The sequence below is a fragment of the Cylas formicarius genome, unplaced genomic scaffold (genome assembly GCF_029955315.1).
Source record: "Cylas formicarius isolate icCylForm1 unplaced genomic scaffold, icCylForm1.1 PGA_scaffold_3__17_contigs__length_32017465, whole genome shotgun sequence".
Classification (NCBI taxonomy): Eukaryota; Metazoa; Arthropoda; class Insecta; order Coleoptera; family Brentidae; genus Cylas; species Cylas formicarius.
In genome coordinates, this window is record NW_026844326.1 from 17856866 (window position 1) to 17869909 (window position 13044).

Below are 13044 nucleotides of genomic sequence, written 5' to 3' on the forward strand. Positions count from 1 at the left end.
ATTAATTTTAGATTTTGACTAGCCAAAACTTTAGGAATATTAATTTGTAATGGTGCAATTTGCAATTCTATAGTATTTTACCAATTTTTGCTAAACAAAAATATGCCAGCGTTCTAAATAAAGGCTTCAAAATGCCAGATCGACAGAAAACCTCAAGTTTCCTACGTTTCGAGGGACTCGTGCTCAAACTAGATACCAAAATACCTCTGGCGTTTAATAAGGAGTCTCATCGCTTTGCGGAATATTAACAAACTGCAGTTGGGCAAGAAACTCGACTTGCCCGTAAAGTTTGGACGGCACTTAAGACCAGCCCTCGCCGGCACCTACCCCTTATGTTAGTTTACCGCTCTCCATTTTGGGCTAAATGCGCGGTTAGTAGATGTATAGTGCCGATATAAGCAACAGAAACCGTACATAACCTCAATTTCCTAACCCCCCCGCAGCGGGGGCCCCCCGCGCGAGGCGTCCTAGTGTCCCCCCTGTCTACCAGAGTGCGCTCCGCCCCCCACCCAGCTTGTGTAGCGTCCTGTTTTGCCCCGGTTCCGCCCGTCGCTGCTAGATGTCGCGCGCTTGTGTAGCGTCCTGTTTTGCCCCGGTTCCGCCCGTCGCTGCTAGATGTCGCGCGCTCCGACCGTCGTAGGCCCCCCCGGTAGAGGGCGGTGACGGTGCGGCGCGGTGACGCGGTGGATCGGGAGGATAATTAAATAAACTTGAATTTTAATACATTTTATTTTATTTTATTTATAAAATTGGTCTGGCGAGGAGTTTCTTCTTCTTTTTATGTCGATTCAGTCGACCATCCCATTGTTCCTGTTCCTTGCGTTGTTCTTCTTCCCGTTCCCGGAGGAAATCTAAATACGAAGTGCACTCCTCGCCGTCCCACTCCGTCGACCACCCACCCGGGTACTCCTGCTGCTCCTTTGTTTCTTTTGATCCACCGGGTTGCTCCTGCTGCTGGTGATGTTCCCTTGTCGTTTCATGTCGTACCGGGAATTCTAACCCCCGGTACTCTTTGTGTGATTTGAATATGTGACGCCCTAAGCGATGCGCCAACATAATATGCGACTTGTCATACGGACAAACCGCGATTTTTTCTAGAACAAAACAAAGTATGATATGTAGCGTTTCCTATAAAACACACATTTTTTTTTTAAACAAAACTTCCAAAAAGGGGGGTTATCAAATAATTTTAAAAATTGTTTTTTAAGTTATACGCGCATACCAAAATTCACGTTTCAATTCACTGTCATTTAAATGTAAGTGTATTATTGTCAAAAGGGCAAACTGCAATTTTTTAGTACAAAAAATAAACAAAAATATGTATATATTTCGCGTTTTCCCCATAAAACGCACATTTTTGAAACAAAACTTTCAGTAATTTTAAAAATTGTTTATTTTTTAAAAGCCAAAATTCCCTATTCACTGTCATTTAAAAGATATTAAAAACGCTCAATTTAATTCGATTATTATTGTCAAAAAGGCAAACTGCAATTTTTTAGTACAAAAAATAAAACATTTTTGAAACAAATTTAAAAATTGTTTATTTTTTAAAAGCCAAAATTCCCTTTTCCATTCACTGTCATTTAAAAGCTATTAAAAACACTCAATTTAAATCGGTTATTATGCAACGTAAAAAAGATGAGTATCATATTTTAAAACAGGTAGAAACTAACCAAAAAAGTGATAACCCAAACTGAAACCCACAAGAAAAGACGCGCACTGTATAAAGGTAATTAAAATATAAAACTTACCAGTTGTAGGGTCGTAGGGAAATGGACATCGCACTTCTCTATTCATTGCACTGAATATAGTCTATAATACACATGCAACGTATTTATACACATGCACTCCCTTCCATGGTTGAATTAAAAGTCGAAAGGTCTTCTACCCACAAGCACCAACGCCGATTTGAATAGACGCGATGTTGTCGCCAGACAACCGTGCAGGTAGGAGTCTCAAGGTCAACACGCTTTCACACGGGAACGCAACCGTTTCGGACGTTGGACGAACGTATGTTGCCGCAAAAGATCAAGGCCAACTTGCTTTCATTTTTTACAATCTCCGTATGGGATGTGGAATTTCAAAACGCGCCGAGTCTAAATGTCAAGTTGTTTTGCTTGTTGAGAATAATAATTAATTGCCCCCTTTATATTTGCTCCGTGGGATTAACGTAATGGGAAAAATTTGTTGCAACGCATGTGGAGGTGTCTTCGTTTGTTAACTTTTAGAAAGTATTCTCGCACCGTATAAATACATCTCATTTTTCTCTGTTTTGTCAGTAGTTGTTTTTGGTATTATTCGTGCAACGTGGAAGCTAACTTAGTGGTTTGGTGTTCGTACAAAAAAGCAGTAAGTACCTTTTTTATTGTTTTATTTTAATTCTTTAACATTTGTTATTATTTTATAAAGGTCTTAAAGATCATCTTAGTACTCTCAACCCGTAACCGCAAATAGAATAGCAGCAATCTTAAGCGTAAGTTTTTTTTATTTTTTTTATTTTGAGATAAAATAATTAATAATAATTTATAGATGGACTTAAGTCAACTGAATCAAACCTGTCTTGCAGAAGGTGATTTTGAGCAGCCGATTGTCAAACTGCATGAATTGCCGATAGGCGTTCCGTTTAAAATTACTAGAGCCAAAATTGTTAATACAAAATTTGGCAATTCCGTGTTGCTGCAATTAGAAAATTCCGTAGTATTTCTTCCTACTCGCGTGACAGAAGCTTTCCGTCCGAGACTAGAACACTTTGCGTCGGGGCAGTACAAACTGGTCTACGAGGGATCCAAAGATATTGGAAAGCCCAACTCTTTAAAGAAATTCAAAATAATTCAAAATTAATCAACATATTATACAGGGTAAGTCTTATTTACTGTTATATATTTAATAAACCACGATGCGCGTAAAGCAGATCATTCATAGAGCGCAAATCTTAATTTTAACCTTACAAAAATTAAAAAAGCATATTTCCGACAAGTTCACTCTTAGAGATAGTGATGTGTGGCTTAGGAGACTAAATAAAAATATTGAATCTTGCAACCAAATCGTTTCTAACGAAAAGGATTTATCTATTGGGTTAAAAAGAAAATTACAAACTACAATTCAACATCTGAAAGCTATTAGAAAAATTATTCTTAATTATCAACATAAGCATTTTGGATTGGGATTACAAAGTAGTAGCCGCGAGACAAACACAAATGAAATGGTTGTATGGGAATCGGTAGCGTCGTGTTTCCAGGGAAGAGTTCAGACCGGTGTCATAATTAATTTACTTCATAAAGATTTAATTCAATTTTTAAACGATTCTCGTCCAATATTTCAACAAAAAATTAGTCAAATTTTAAAGAAATTTTTATTGCTGAAAGTAAATACCACATTTTGCGGTGAATTTATTAAGGCAAAAAATGATGTCCAAGGCGAAGTTGATGTTAAATATCTGACTACCGGAAATGCTGTAGTTGATTTAGGAACAGAATTGAATGATTGGTTTGTTGAAAATGTGCAAGATAAAATTTTAAATCAAATGTCAGAGTTTCAGGAACGTGATTCCGGGTGGGCTTTAAATAATATTATTTATTTAGAGATTAACATTAATAAATTTGAAATGGGTAACGGGTCATCCTTCGTTGAGTTGCCTAAAGAAATTGCGAATAAAAGGGCTTGTATTAACATTAGAAATGACGATCAAGCGTGTTTTTATTGGTCAGTTGTATGCGGACTCTTTCCAGCACGTTTTCGTCAGTATTTACCCTCTTCATATCCATACTACAAAAGTGTTTTGAAAACTGAAAATTTACAAACACCTATGGAAATGAATAAAATAAGCAAATTTGAAAAAGACAATGATATTTCCATCAATGTTTATATCTTAGAGTATAATAAAAATGAAAAAACTAGTTTTTATTCCGTGTTACCTGCACGATTAACAAAAGAAAAACGCGAAAAACATTCAAATTTGTTGTTAATACAAAATAAATATTATCCAAAAGTTAATGATTTTGATCCTGATCCGCAAGATAATGATTATGAAGAAATAAAATATCACTATTGTTACATTAAAAATTTGTCTCGATTAGTTTCCTCACAGCTCAGTAAATATAATCACAAGAAATACATTTGCGATAGGTGTTTGAATTATTTCAATAACGAAACTCGTCTACATGACCACGAAACAATATGTTCCAGTTTCAATGAGTATAAAGTGTCTTTTCCCAAATATGATTACGTTGAATTTCGAAACCATATATATAAACAAAGGACTCCGTTTGTAATTTACGCCGATTTTGAGAGTCAATTGAGAAAAGTAAATTTGAAAATTTCAGATAAAACCTCGAAATACCAAAAGCACGAAGCTTACAGTGCTGCATATTACTTTAAATGTTCTTATGATGATTCAATATCATTTTTCAAAAGTTATCGTGGTCTAGATTGTATTGATTGGTTCGTGGAGGAAATATCTAATTTATCAAAATTTGTTCGTTCAAAATTACGATTCATCCAGGGATGATTCCTATATCATGTACTTTGACGTCAATAACCTCTATGGCAAGGCCATGTGCGAGCCTCTTCCTTACGGAGGATTCGACTGGATGTCTCATCAAGAGATTGATTCATTTAATGTCATGAACATTCCAGATGAATCTTCCCTAGGATATATCCTAGAGGTAGACCTGGAATACCCGCAGAAATTACATGACACACATAGAGATTTTCCATTTTGTGCCGAACATCGAGTGCCCCCCAATTCAAAGTTACCAAAACTAATGACTACTTTGTATAATAAAGAAAAATACGTCATACACTATCGCAATTTAAAACAGGCTCTCAAAAACGGTCTCGTACTAAAGAAAATTCACAAAATATTAAAATTTAACCAATCTCGTTGGTTGAAATGTTATATCGATCATAATAATAAATTAAGAACCCAAGCAAAAACAAAATTTGGTATAAATTTATACAAATTGTTTAATAATGCCGCTTACGGTAAAACAATGGAAAACATTCGCAAGCATCGTATTGTTAAATTTGTTAAAGCGTGGGATGGTCGCTACGGTGCGAAAAATTTAATTTCTAGTCCTAGATTTCACAGTAGAACCATACTTGATAACAATTTGTTGCTTATAGAATTAAAAAAAACGGAACTTTGCTTTAATAAGCCACTTTATATTGGAATGTCCATATTGGATTTGTCGAAAACGACCATGTACGAGTTTCATTATAATTACATGCTTCCAAATTTGGGTCCCGAAAAATGTAAAATTCAATACATGGATACGGACAGTTTCATTTATAATATCAAATGTTATGACGCATATGAAAGCGTTATTAAGGCCGATTTAACAAAATTTGACACGTCTGATTATCCTAATGACAATCCCTATAATATACCGCAAATCAACAAAAAGGTTTTGGGGTTGATGAAGGATGAGACTAATGGCACCATCATTAGTCATTATGCTGGGTTAAGGTCGAAAATGTATACTTTCAAAATTTTAACGGGTTCGGTAGTTAAAAAGTCAAAGGGTATTCAGTACAATATTGTAAAAAATAAAATTTCATTTGATGACTACGTAGAATGCTTAACAAATTTTAGGGAAAAGTACGCCACTCAACGAACCATTCGTTCATACACTCACAATGTATTTAGCATCGAACAAACAAAAGTTGCCTTGAGTCCTTTAGACGATAAACGTTATCTTTTGCCGAATTCATATGAAACGCTTCCGTGGGGACATTATAAAGTGCCCTAATTATTTTTTAATATATTTTTGTTACAGATTATGGTCAAACAACTTACATTAGAAAGCCTTTGTATTATAACAATTTGCGAAAATATTAGGTGTAGTGCTGATTTTTTGCTTGAGTCACCTTTGCCTTGGAAACTAACGATACTAATATTTAAATATTATTCGAAATATAGATGGAGGTACCTTAAACAATTAGCGCTCCAGTCTGATGGCAATTCTTTATTAAATTTAGAATTCATTCTGTTGAATAAGAGATTTGGATCGTCTTACAGAAATAGCATTTTGGCAACTCCAACCATTGATTTTGACGGAGAATCCGCTTACTGTTTATGGGTCAGTTATTACAGGATAAAATATTCGGAAATTTTAGTTTGTAAATCTTGTCACTTTATATTTCAAGTAGTTAAAAAATTTAAAAAGAAAAATTTTAGACTTTTATTGGATCACTATCATTTACAGCTGGATATAAATAATTTGAATGATGTATATCACGATAAACAATTTTGGTGTCAAAGCTGCTTTGAAGAAGTTTTGTTCACTGTAGAAACTGAAGATGAATGTAATCTAATGCTTCACAATGAGAGGAAATATGGAAAAAAGTTACGCTTTTCTGATAGTCCATTGAACTATTAATACTGTGGTTTTATTATAAAATATGTAACTGTAGATAAGGCTTTTATGTATTGATTGTATTCCATTGTATTGCAACAAGAATAAACATGTATATATTTAGACGCTATTTTCTTTTTTACCACCACCACAACACCGCATAATAATTACACAGAAGTTTGTAATTGTATAATTTATTTATTATATACATTATTACTATTTTACAATTTCGTTAAATGCTAAATTATTAAATTGTTCTAGTTTTCTTTTGCACTCTTGAGCTTGCATCCGCGCCACTTGCAAGTCTGTATTAAAAAGCGCAATTTGTGTTTCAATTTCGTTGATATTGCACTCTAATCCCGACAACTGAGACGCCAAGTTTCTTTTTAAATTGAATGCCTCACAAATGACACTTTTTTCTCTACCGTCCGTGAACACTTCGAGCCAATCAGCGGATGACGTTGGAGCTGCAAACGCTTCACTTGTGGTAGTTTTCTTCTTCTTCTTGCGGGATACGACCGACGCACTTTGTTTTCGTTTTGTCGCAGATTTTTTGGTTTGTTGCTCTACAGGAACGAAGCTGGACGGGAGCACTTCTGATGAAGGAAATTGCAACTCGAAATTTTCCAATAAATTATACAATTCGTTGGATGTCACAATTTGCTCTTGAGCCATCATATACACGTATTTATGTCAGAACTTCTAAATCGAGACTAAATTTATTTCAAAACGTCTACGTTGTCTACCCACGAATCGTGCGACTTATCCAATCCCAACCAGCGCACGAGAACCATATTGCCTCGTCTGCGCAACACCTTTTCGACGAGATATAAGTCCGGGTTAACTGTCTTCTGCAATTCTTCTTCATAAAATCCGCCCATTATGGGTTTACCCTGCATATCTTGAAGCAAATACGTTACGGGGTTAGTAACCCGTACTTTAACAATTTTAAACAATTCCGTGGTCCAATTCGGTGTATAACCTTTGTTAAACACGTGCTTGACTTTGCTGATTCTAACGATGTCGCCGACTTTAAGTTTACGAGGACCGAATATTTTTATGCTACTATACGCGGTTTTCAAAATTCTCTTTTCATTGCTCTTACTCACATCGATGGGTTTCGTACCCGTCGTTCTATGTTTTGTGTTATTGTATTCATCAACGATAGAGGCGAGCACATCGATCCATTTGTACGTCCCGCGTAAAGAAAAATGTCGAAACAATTTCTCTTTGAGGGTACGTATCACCCGTTCGACAATTGAGGCCTTTTTTATGTTATACGTACTATAGTGGTTAATTTTATGCTTATCCACAAGTTTCAGAAACGTGTCGTTGTAAAATTCTTTACCGAGATCCGTTTGCAAGTTTTGAGGGTGCCGTCCGTCCTTGAGAATTTTGGAAAACGCCTTGGCGACTTCGACCCCGGTTTTGGTTTTCAACGGGCGACACCATACATATTTTGAGAAACAGTCTATCACAACCAGCACGAATTTAAAATTTCTGTTTTGTTTGCTGTAGCGATCTAATTGGGCCAGATCCGCTTGCCACAGGTCGTCCATCCCTCGTATTATAGTCCGGCGGCGAGCATAATTTCTGCGTGCCGGCTTGTGCAGTTCTCGAACCAGTTGTACCTTCTCTTTATTCATAATGTGTGTTCGGTTGCGATGGAGGATTTAAAACCCTTTGTTTCAATACCTTCATTATATTCTCATTTTCGTTCGTAAGTCGCTCCATTTTGGTTACAATATCATGAAATTGCTGTGACAAAACGGCGACTTTTGTCATGTGCTTTTCCAAATCTTTCTTTGCGCTCATTTCGCTTAGCTTTTGGTGGAAAACTTCGCGAAACTGCATAATTTCATTTTCGAGTGTAGTGCTACTCATTTTCAGTTGTTCTTCAAGACGCGAGAACTTAGTTTTGTCTTCAATTTGTAATCTTTTCGTGTACGCTTCGAGTTTCTGTCCAATAATCTTTCTCAATGCAATTTTTAATAAATTACTTGTCTCATCCACATATTTTTTGTTAGCCACGTCACCGTCGTCGCTAGGCGTTTGGACATTGCAAATTTTTAAATTGTTCATATTGACGTTTCCGTCTGGCATATAATCGAGGGCGCTTCTAATCACAGTATTAGTGAAGGGTCGTCGCAGCGCGCTAGAACGTCCAAACTTGTCCAGACTCATCGTTAAAACTAACGTATAAAACCTGATTCTTTTAGCTCTTCAACGATTGAAACTATTTCGTTATCATGAGACGTGTTGCCTGCGTGTTTCGACGCGATTAGTAATTTCAGACGCTCTACGAGTTCATTGACGTCGTCCCAGTATACATATTCAGTAGGAGCGTCATTATAACGCATATTATAACCTTGACCGCTGTACGAGTACGAACGCGACTGAGATTTTATTAAGGGTCGGATGACCTTGGTATATTTTGGTACAGTCGATGCGCCTTTCAAACGTCCGATCGCGTCCCTGTGCACCTGGGTAGCCTCCATTATTTTTTTATATTGTGCCAAATCGTCTTTTGTGTATGCTATGGGATCTTTCAAAAACACCAAATTATACAAGCCGCGGGTACCGGAATATCTCTCGCCGTCTACAATAATATCGCCAGATCCTTGATGAAAATCCAGCGATTTATTGCCGAGAAACCATTTGGATGATATTTTGTCGTAAACGGGTCCGTAAACAATATCGGTGTCGGGCGATTTTACCCATAAATTTTGAATATATGAATGGGAAATTTCTGGATATTGTTCCAGGTATGATTGAAGGGATGCGTTGGCCACGCTCGATGTGTCAAACACATCATCTTCCTCCTCATCGATATTTTGCATCTCAACGCTCTTATTGGGATCCGGCGTTTCCTGAATTTCTTCCATAGGCAAAAATGATACGTTAACCTTATTTTTTGTTTCTTCGTTCGGTTCCTTTTTGTGTTCCCGCTTGACACCTCGACGTTCAGTTTTTATTTCTGCCGGTGACGGTGATAGCTTTATTTTTGCTATACGTTCTAGCGGCTCGCTGACGGGTTTGAAAAGCTTCCGAATTGACGCATCCTCTTCGCTCTTACCCAATTTTAATGTTAAATACTTCTTTCGAATAGATCTAGACAACTCGTTTACTTTTTTTTTAGCGCCGCGTCGGCGATGTCGGCGGACGTCGCCTTCATGACTGTTTCTATCGACAATTAAATATCGACTTTTATATATTTGTCGAAACCCTTGCGGTAGCGTCCGTTTTTTACGTCGAAATCTTTGACAATTATCAAACAGCCGTACTTTTCTTTCCAGCACTCGGAACAAATTTGTTTAAACGTGTCGTATGAAACGTCGGGTGAGACATGTTCATCATAAACGTGACGTAAATTCATGTCATCCTGTTTAAACAACGCGACAATATTGCAATTGTCACGTATCAATTGCTTGGGTACCTTGGAGTATGTCTGACAGAGATAAATAGCGTCGATGGCCTTGTGTCGGCACATCGAAAAATACTCGCGAATTTTATCTTGCTTGTCGCACGCCACGTCGTCGAAAATAAACAGAGAATTCTCTTTCGCGTCGCTGGGGTCGATTATCGAGTCTCTTTCACTGTAGGGATAATATCCAACTCCTTTGACATTGCTCAATACGCGAGATAACAGTTGATATTTTGGTTGATACAACGACTTTGAGTAGACGTAAACATTTTCGAAACTTGCCCCGTTGGGGTTAAAGAGTAGCGCTAACATGGTGTTGGTTTTGCCGCAACCGCTAGGTCCGCAAAACACCGCCCTAAATGAATTGGGTAGCAGTTGACCGTGTTTGCTTTTGTTAAAGAAACCATCTCCGCAAACCAAATCTAAATTATCGATGGGGAGCTTGAGTTTCTGCTGCACCACCCGCATGACTACAATGTTTATTCGAGACACCTCGTATATATATACGACACAAGCAATTTCCTTTAATTAGTATGTTATGCTTCGCGTCCGGAAGTGGTCTCGTTAACACGCTTATTAACAAGTTACCTTTTGAAGTACACATTCCGGGTTACCAGTTTTGCGGTCCCGGTACAAAATTGGAAAAACGCTTGAACCGAGGCGATAGCGGGGTGAATCCTTTGGACGCTGCGTGTAAGGTACACGACATTGCCTATTCGCAAAACAAATCGTTAGACGAACGTCATAAAGCGGATAAAGAATTGGAAACGCGTGCGTGGCAGCGAGTAAAATCTAAAGACGCAAAGTTTGGTGAAAAAGCTGCCGCATTCTTTGTCACCGCGACTATGAAAACTAAACGTAAGCTCGGTATGGGTCAACAACGGCGTCCCTCTGTTTCGTTTCGACAGGGTGTCGTGAAAAAGGTTCGCAATGCATTAAAGAAGAAACAATTGTTTCATATCGATAACCCTAAAATGCTTAGAAGATCGGCACTGGAAGCGCTTCGAGCTGGCAGAGCCGCTGTAAGAAAAGCGGGAGGACGTAAAAAAATTAGGGTACCTAGAATTATACCGTTCGAATCAAAATCGGGCGGTATTTTACCACTTTTACCGTTATTAGGAGCGCTAGGGGCTTTAGGTTCGCTCTCGGGCGGAGCCGCTGCTATCGCTAAAACTGTCATCGATGCGAAAAACGCACGAAAGAAACTCGAAGAGGCCAACCGCCATAACCGAGCTATGGAAGAGATTGGAAAAAAGGGATCGGGTCTATTCTTGAAAAAGAGTCCGCGCGGCGGATTCGGTCTTTATCTGAAGAAACAAAAAAACTCCCAATAAAGCTACCCAGAAGGGCTCTATACGACGTCGATTTAATATCTCTGGCGCGCAAATTAAAAATTCCTCACTTCAGGGGTGTTTTTATGCGAGATAGTTTACCCCGTCGAATCAGATCGCAAGAATGCGGAATCGTAAATTTGGATGTTCGTCGAAATAGAGGAACCCACTGGGTAGCATACAAAAAGAGGAAGGGAAACGATGTTGAGTATTTTGACAGTTTCGGTAACCTTAAACCACCCGCGGAACTTGTTAAATATTTCGGCAACAGCGCCAATATCTACTACAATCACGATAGATATCAAAAGTTTACGCAATACAATTGCGGTCATTTGTGTTTGCAATTTCTCTATAAAAAGGACTGAAATCGCGGATCTATAAGCAGTCAACATGTCGATCATATTTACGTTAAAAGGGCACACGTCGACATTATCCATCGACTTTGTCAATCCGCTGCAGTTGGATGAAGATGTAGAGTACGGTTTAGCGCTGATTGGATTCCACTCTTACAACAACATTCCCAACATAGATAAGGGTTCGAATAAATTTTACTACTTCGATGGTAACAATAAAGAAAACGTAATTGAAATTCCGACCGGGTCCTATGAAATTAGCGACATTGAAACCTACATTAACGAACATCTGCCAAAAAATAAGGAAGAGAAGAATACGATCCCAAAGTTAATAGAGGAGATATCAATCAAACCCAACAATAATACGATAAAGTGTGAAATCTACAGCCCCGTATACGGGGTAAACTTTAAACAACACTCGGACAGTATCGGAAAATTATTGGGGTTTTCACAGAAAATTTTGGAGCCCAATATTATGCATTCCTCAGATTTACCCGTGGATATAATAAAAGTGCGAACGATACATGTAGATAGTAACATAACGTCTGGAGCGTTCTACAAAGACAGACCTTCGCACACAATTTACGAGTTTGCCTTGTCCGTCGATCCGGGGTACGCCATCGACGAAACTCCTAAATATCTAACGTACTTGCCAGTAAACAAACGACAAATCTACAACATTACCCTACAGGTTCTGGATCAAAACTTTGAGTTGGTTAATTTCCGAGGTGAAGAAATCATCATTAGATTGGAACTTAAAAAATTAACGTAATGTTGATTTTCAACTCAATCGGAGACGCTGGTGAATATAAAAAAGCGAACATCCAAACGGTAGGGTTAGTAACAAAACCGAGGCGTATCCGTAAAGGTCGTCTTACATTGAGCAACAAACAATTTCTCCGATCACTGGGCTACGATGTTATCGAATCAAATATTCGACATACACAGAAAGCCAAAATTTGATGAATCTATCCAGCGCGTGGAGACCCGCACCTATCATCCCTTTGTGAAATCTTTTTTGAACAACGACACCATTGAGATCACGATCAATCAAGGAGATGCCTGGCTGCTTATGTACGACGCTGCTATTTGCATTAAGGGATCGCTGAAACGTCTCACGGGAACCGACCAAGTGCAATTTGTAAACAATGCAGGAGCATTTTTTTTTGAAACTATATCGTACGAGCTGAATGGGAAAGAAGTGGATAGCGTGCGTGATCCGGGTATAGTTAGTACGATTAGAGGTTATCTATGTTACTCGAAAGATGACTCATCGCATCTAGATATTTCCGGCTGGAATTTCCCTGAAAATGCGATTCACGATACAGAAAATGGACATTTTAGCATGCGAATCCCGTTACGACACTTTTTAAACATATTTAATGATTATAATATGATAACTTGTGGAAAACAAACCATAAGATTGGTAAGAGCCAGACATGACAAAAATTGTATGATAATTAAACCAATGGGCGGTGTTGCGGCCAGTGCAATTAAAACAACGGCGGAATTAAAAATTGATAGTGTCGATCTTAGGGTCAAGCACATATTTCCAAACGACGAAATCAAATTGGCTCTGC

General features: G+C 38.0%; 2 protein-coding genes across 2 annotated transcripts; one reads left to right on the plus strand and one right to left on the minus strand.

The window, feature by feature from the left end:
• Nucleotides 1-545: 545 nt before the first annotated feature.
• LOC132699963 (uncharacterized) lies at nt 546-1890 on the minus strand. The gene is made up of 2 exons (XM_060666976.1): nt 1752-1890; nt 546-1094 (listed from the first exon to the last, which is right to left on the minus strand). The coding sequence occupies exons 1-2, from the start codon at nt 1795-1797 to the stop codon at nt 742-744; spliced, it is 399 nt and encodes a 132-aa protein (XP_060522959.1). The 5' UTR covers nt 1798-1890; the 3' UTR covers nt 546-741.
• A 2043-nt stretch (nt 1891-3933) lies between these two features.
• Nucleotides 3934-6502, plus strand: LOC132699962 (uncharacterized). Its single transcript, XM_060666975.1, has 2 exons — nt 3934-6120; nt 6179-6502. Exon 1 carries the CDS (start codon nt 4518-4520, stop codon nt 5748-5750), a length of 1233 nt encoding a protein of 410 aa, XP_060522958.1. The 5' UTR covers nt 3934-4517; the 3' UTR covers nt 5751-6120; nt 6179-6502.
• Nucleotides 6503-13044: the final 6542 nt, after the last annotated feature.

What these genes read in the sequence shown, in the direction of transcription:
- LOC132699963 (XM_060666976.1), bottom strand. Translation starts at nt 1,797, where the DNA reads ATGAATAGAGAAGTGCGATGTCCATTTCCCTACGACCCTACAACTG. An exon ending in TCCCTACGACCCTACAACTG is followed by an intron (nt 1,095 to 1,751) that starts GTAAGTTTTATA and finishes GTTTTGTTCTAG; the next exon opens with AAAAAATCGCGGTTTGTCCG.
- LOC132699962 (XM_060666975.1), top strand. Translation starts at nt 4,518, where the DNA reads ATGTACTTTGACGTCAATAACCTCTATGGCAAGGCCATGTGCGAGCCT.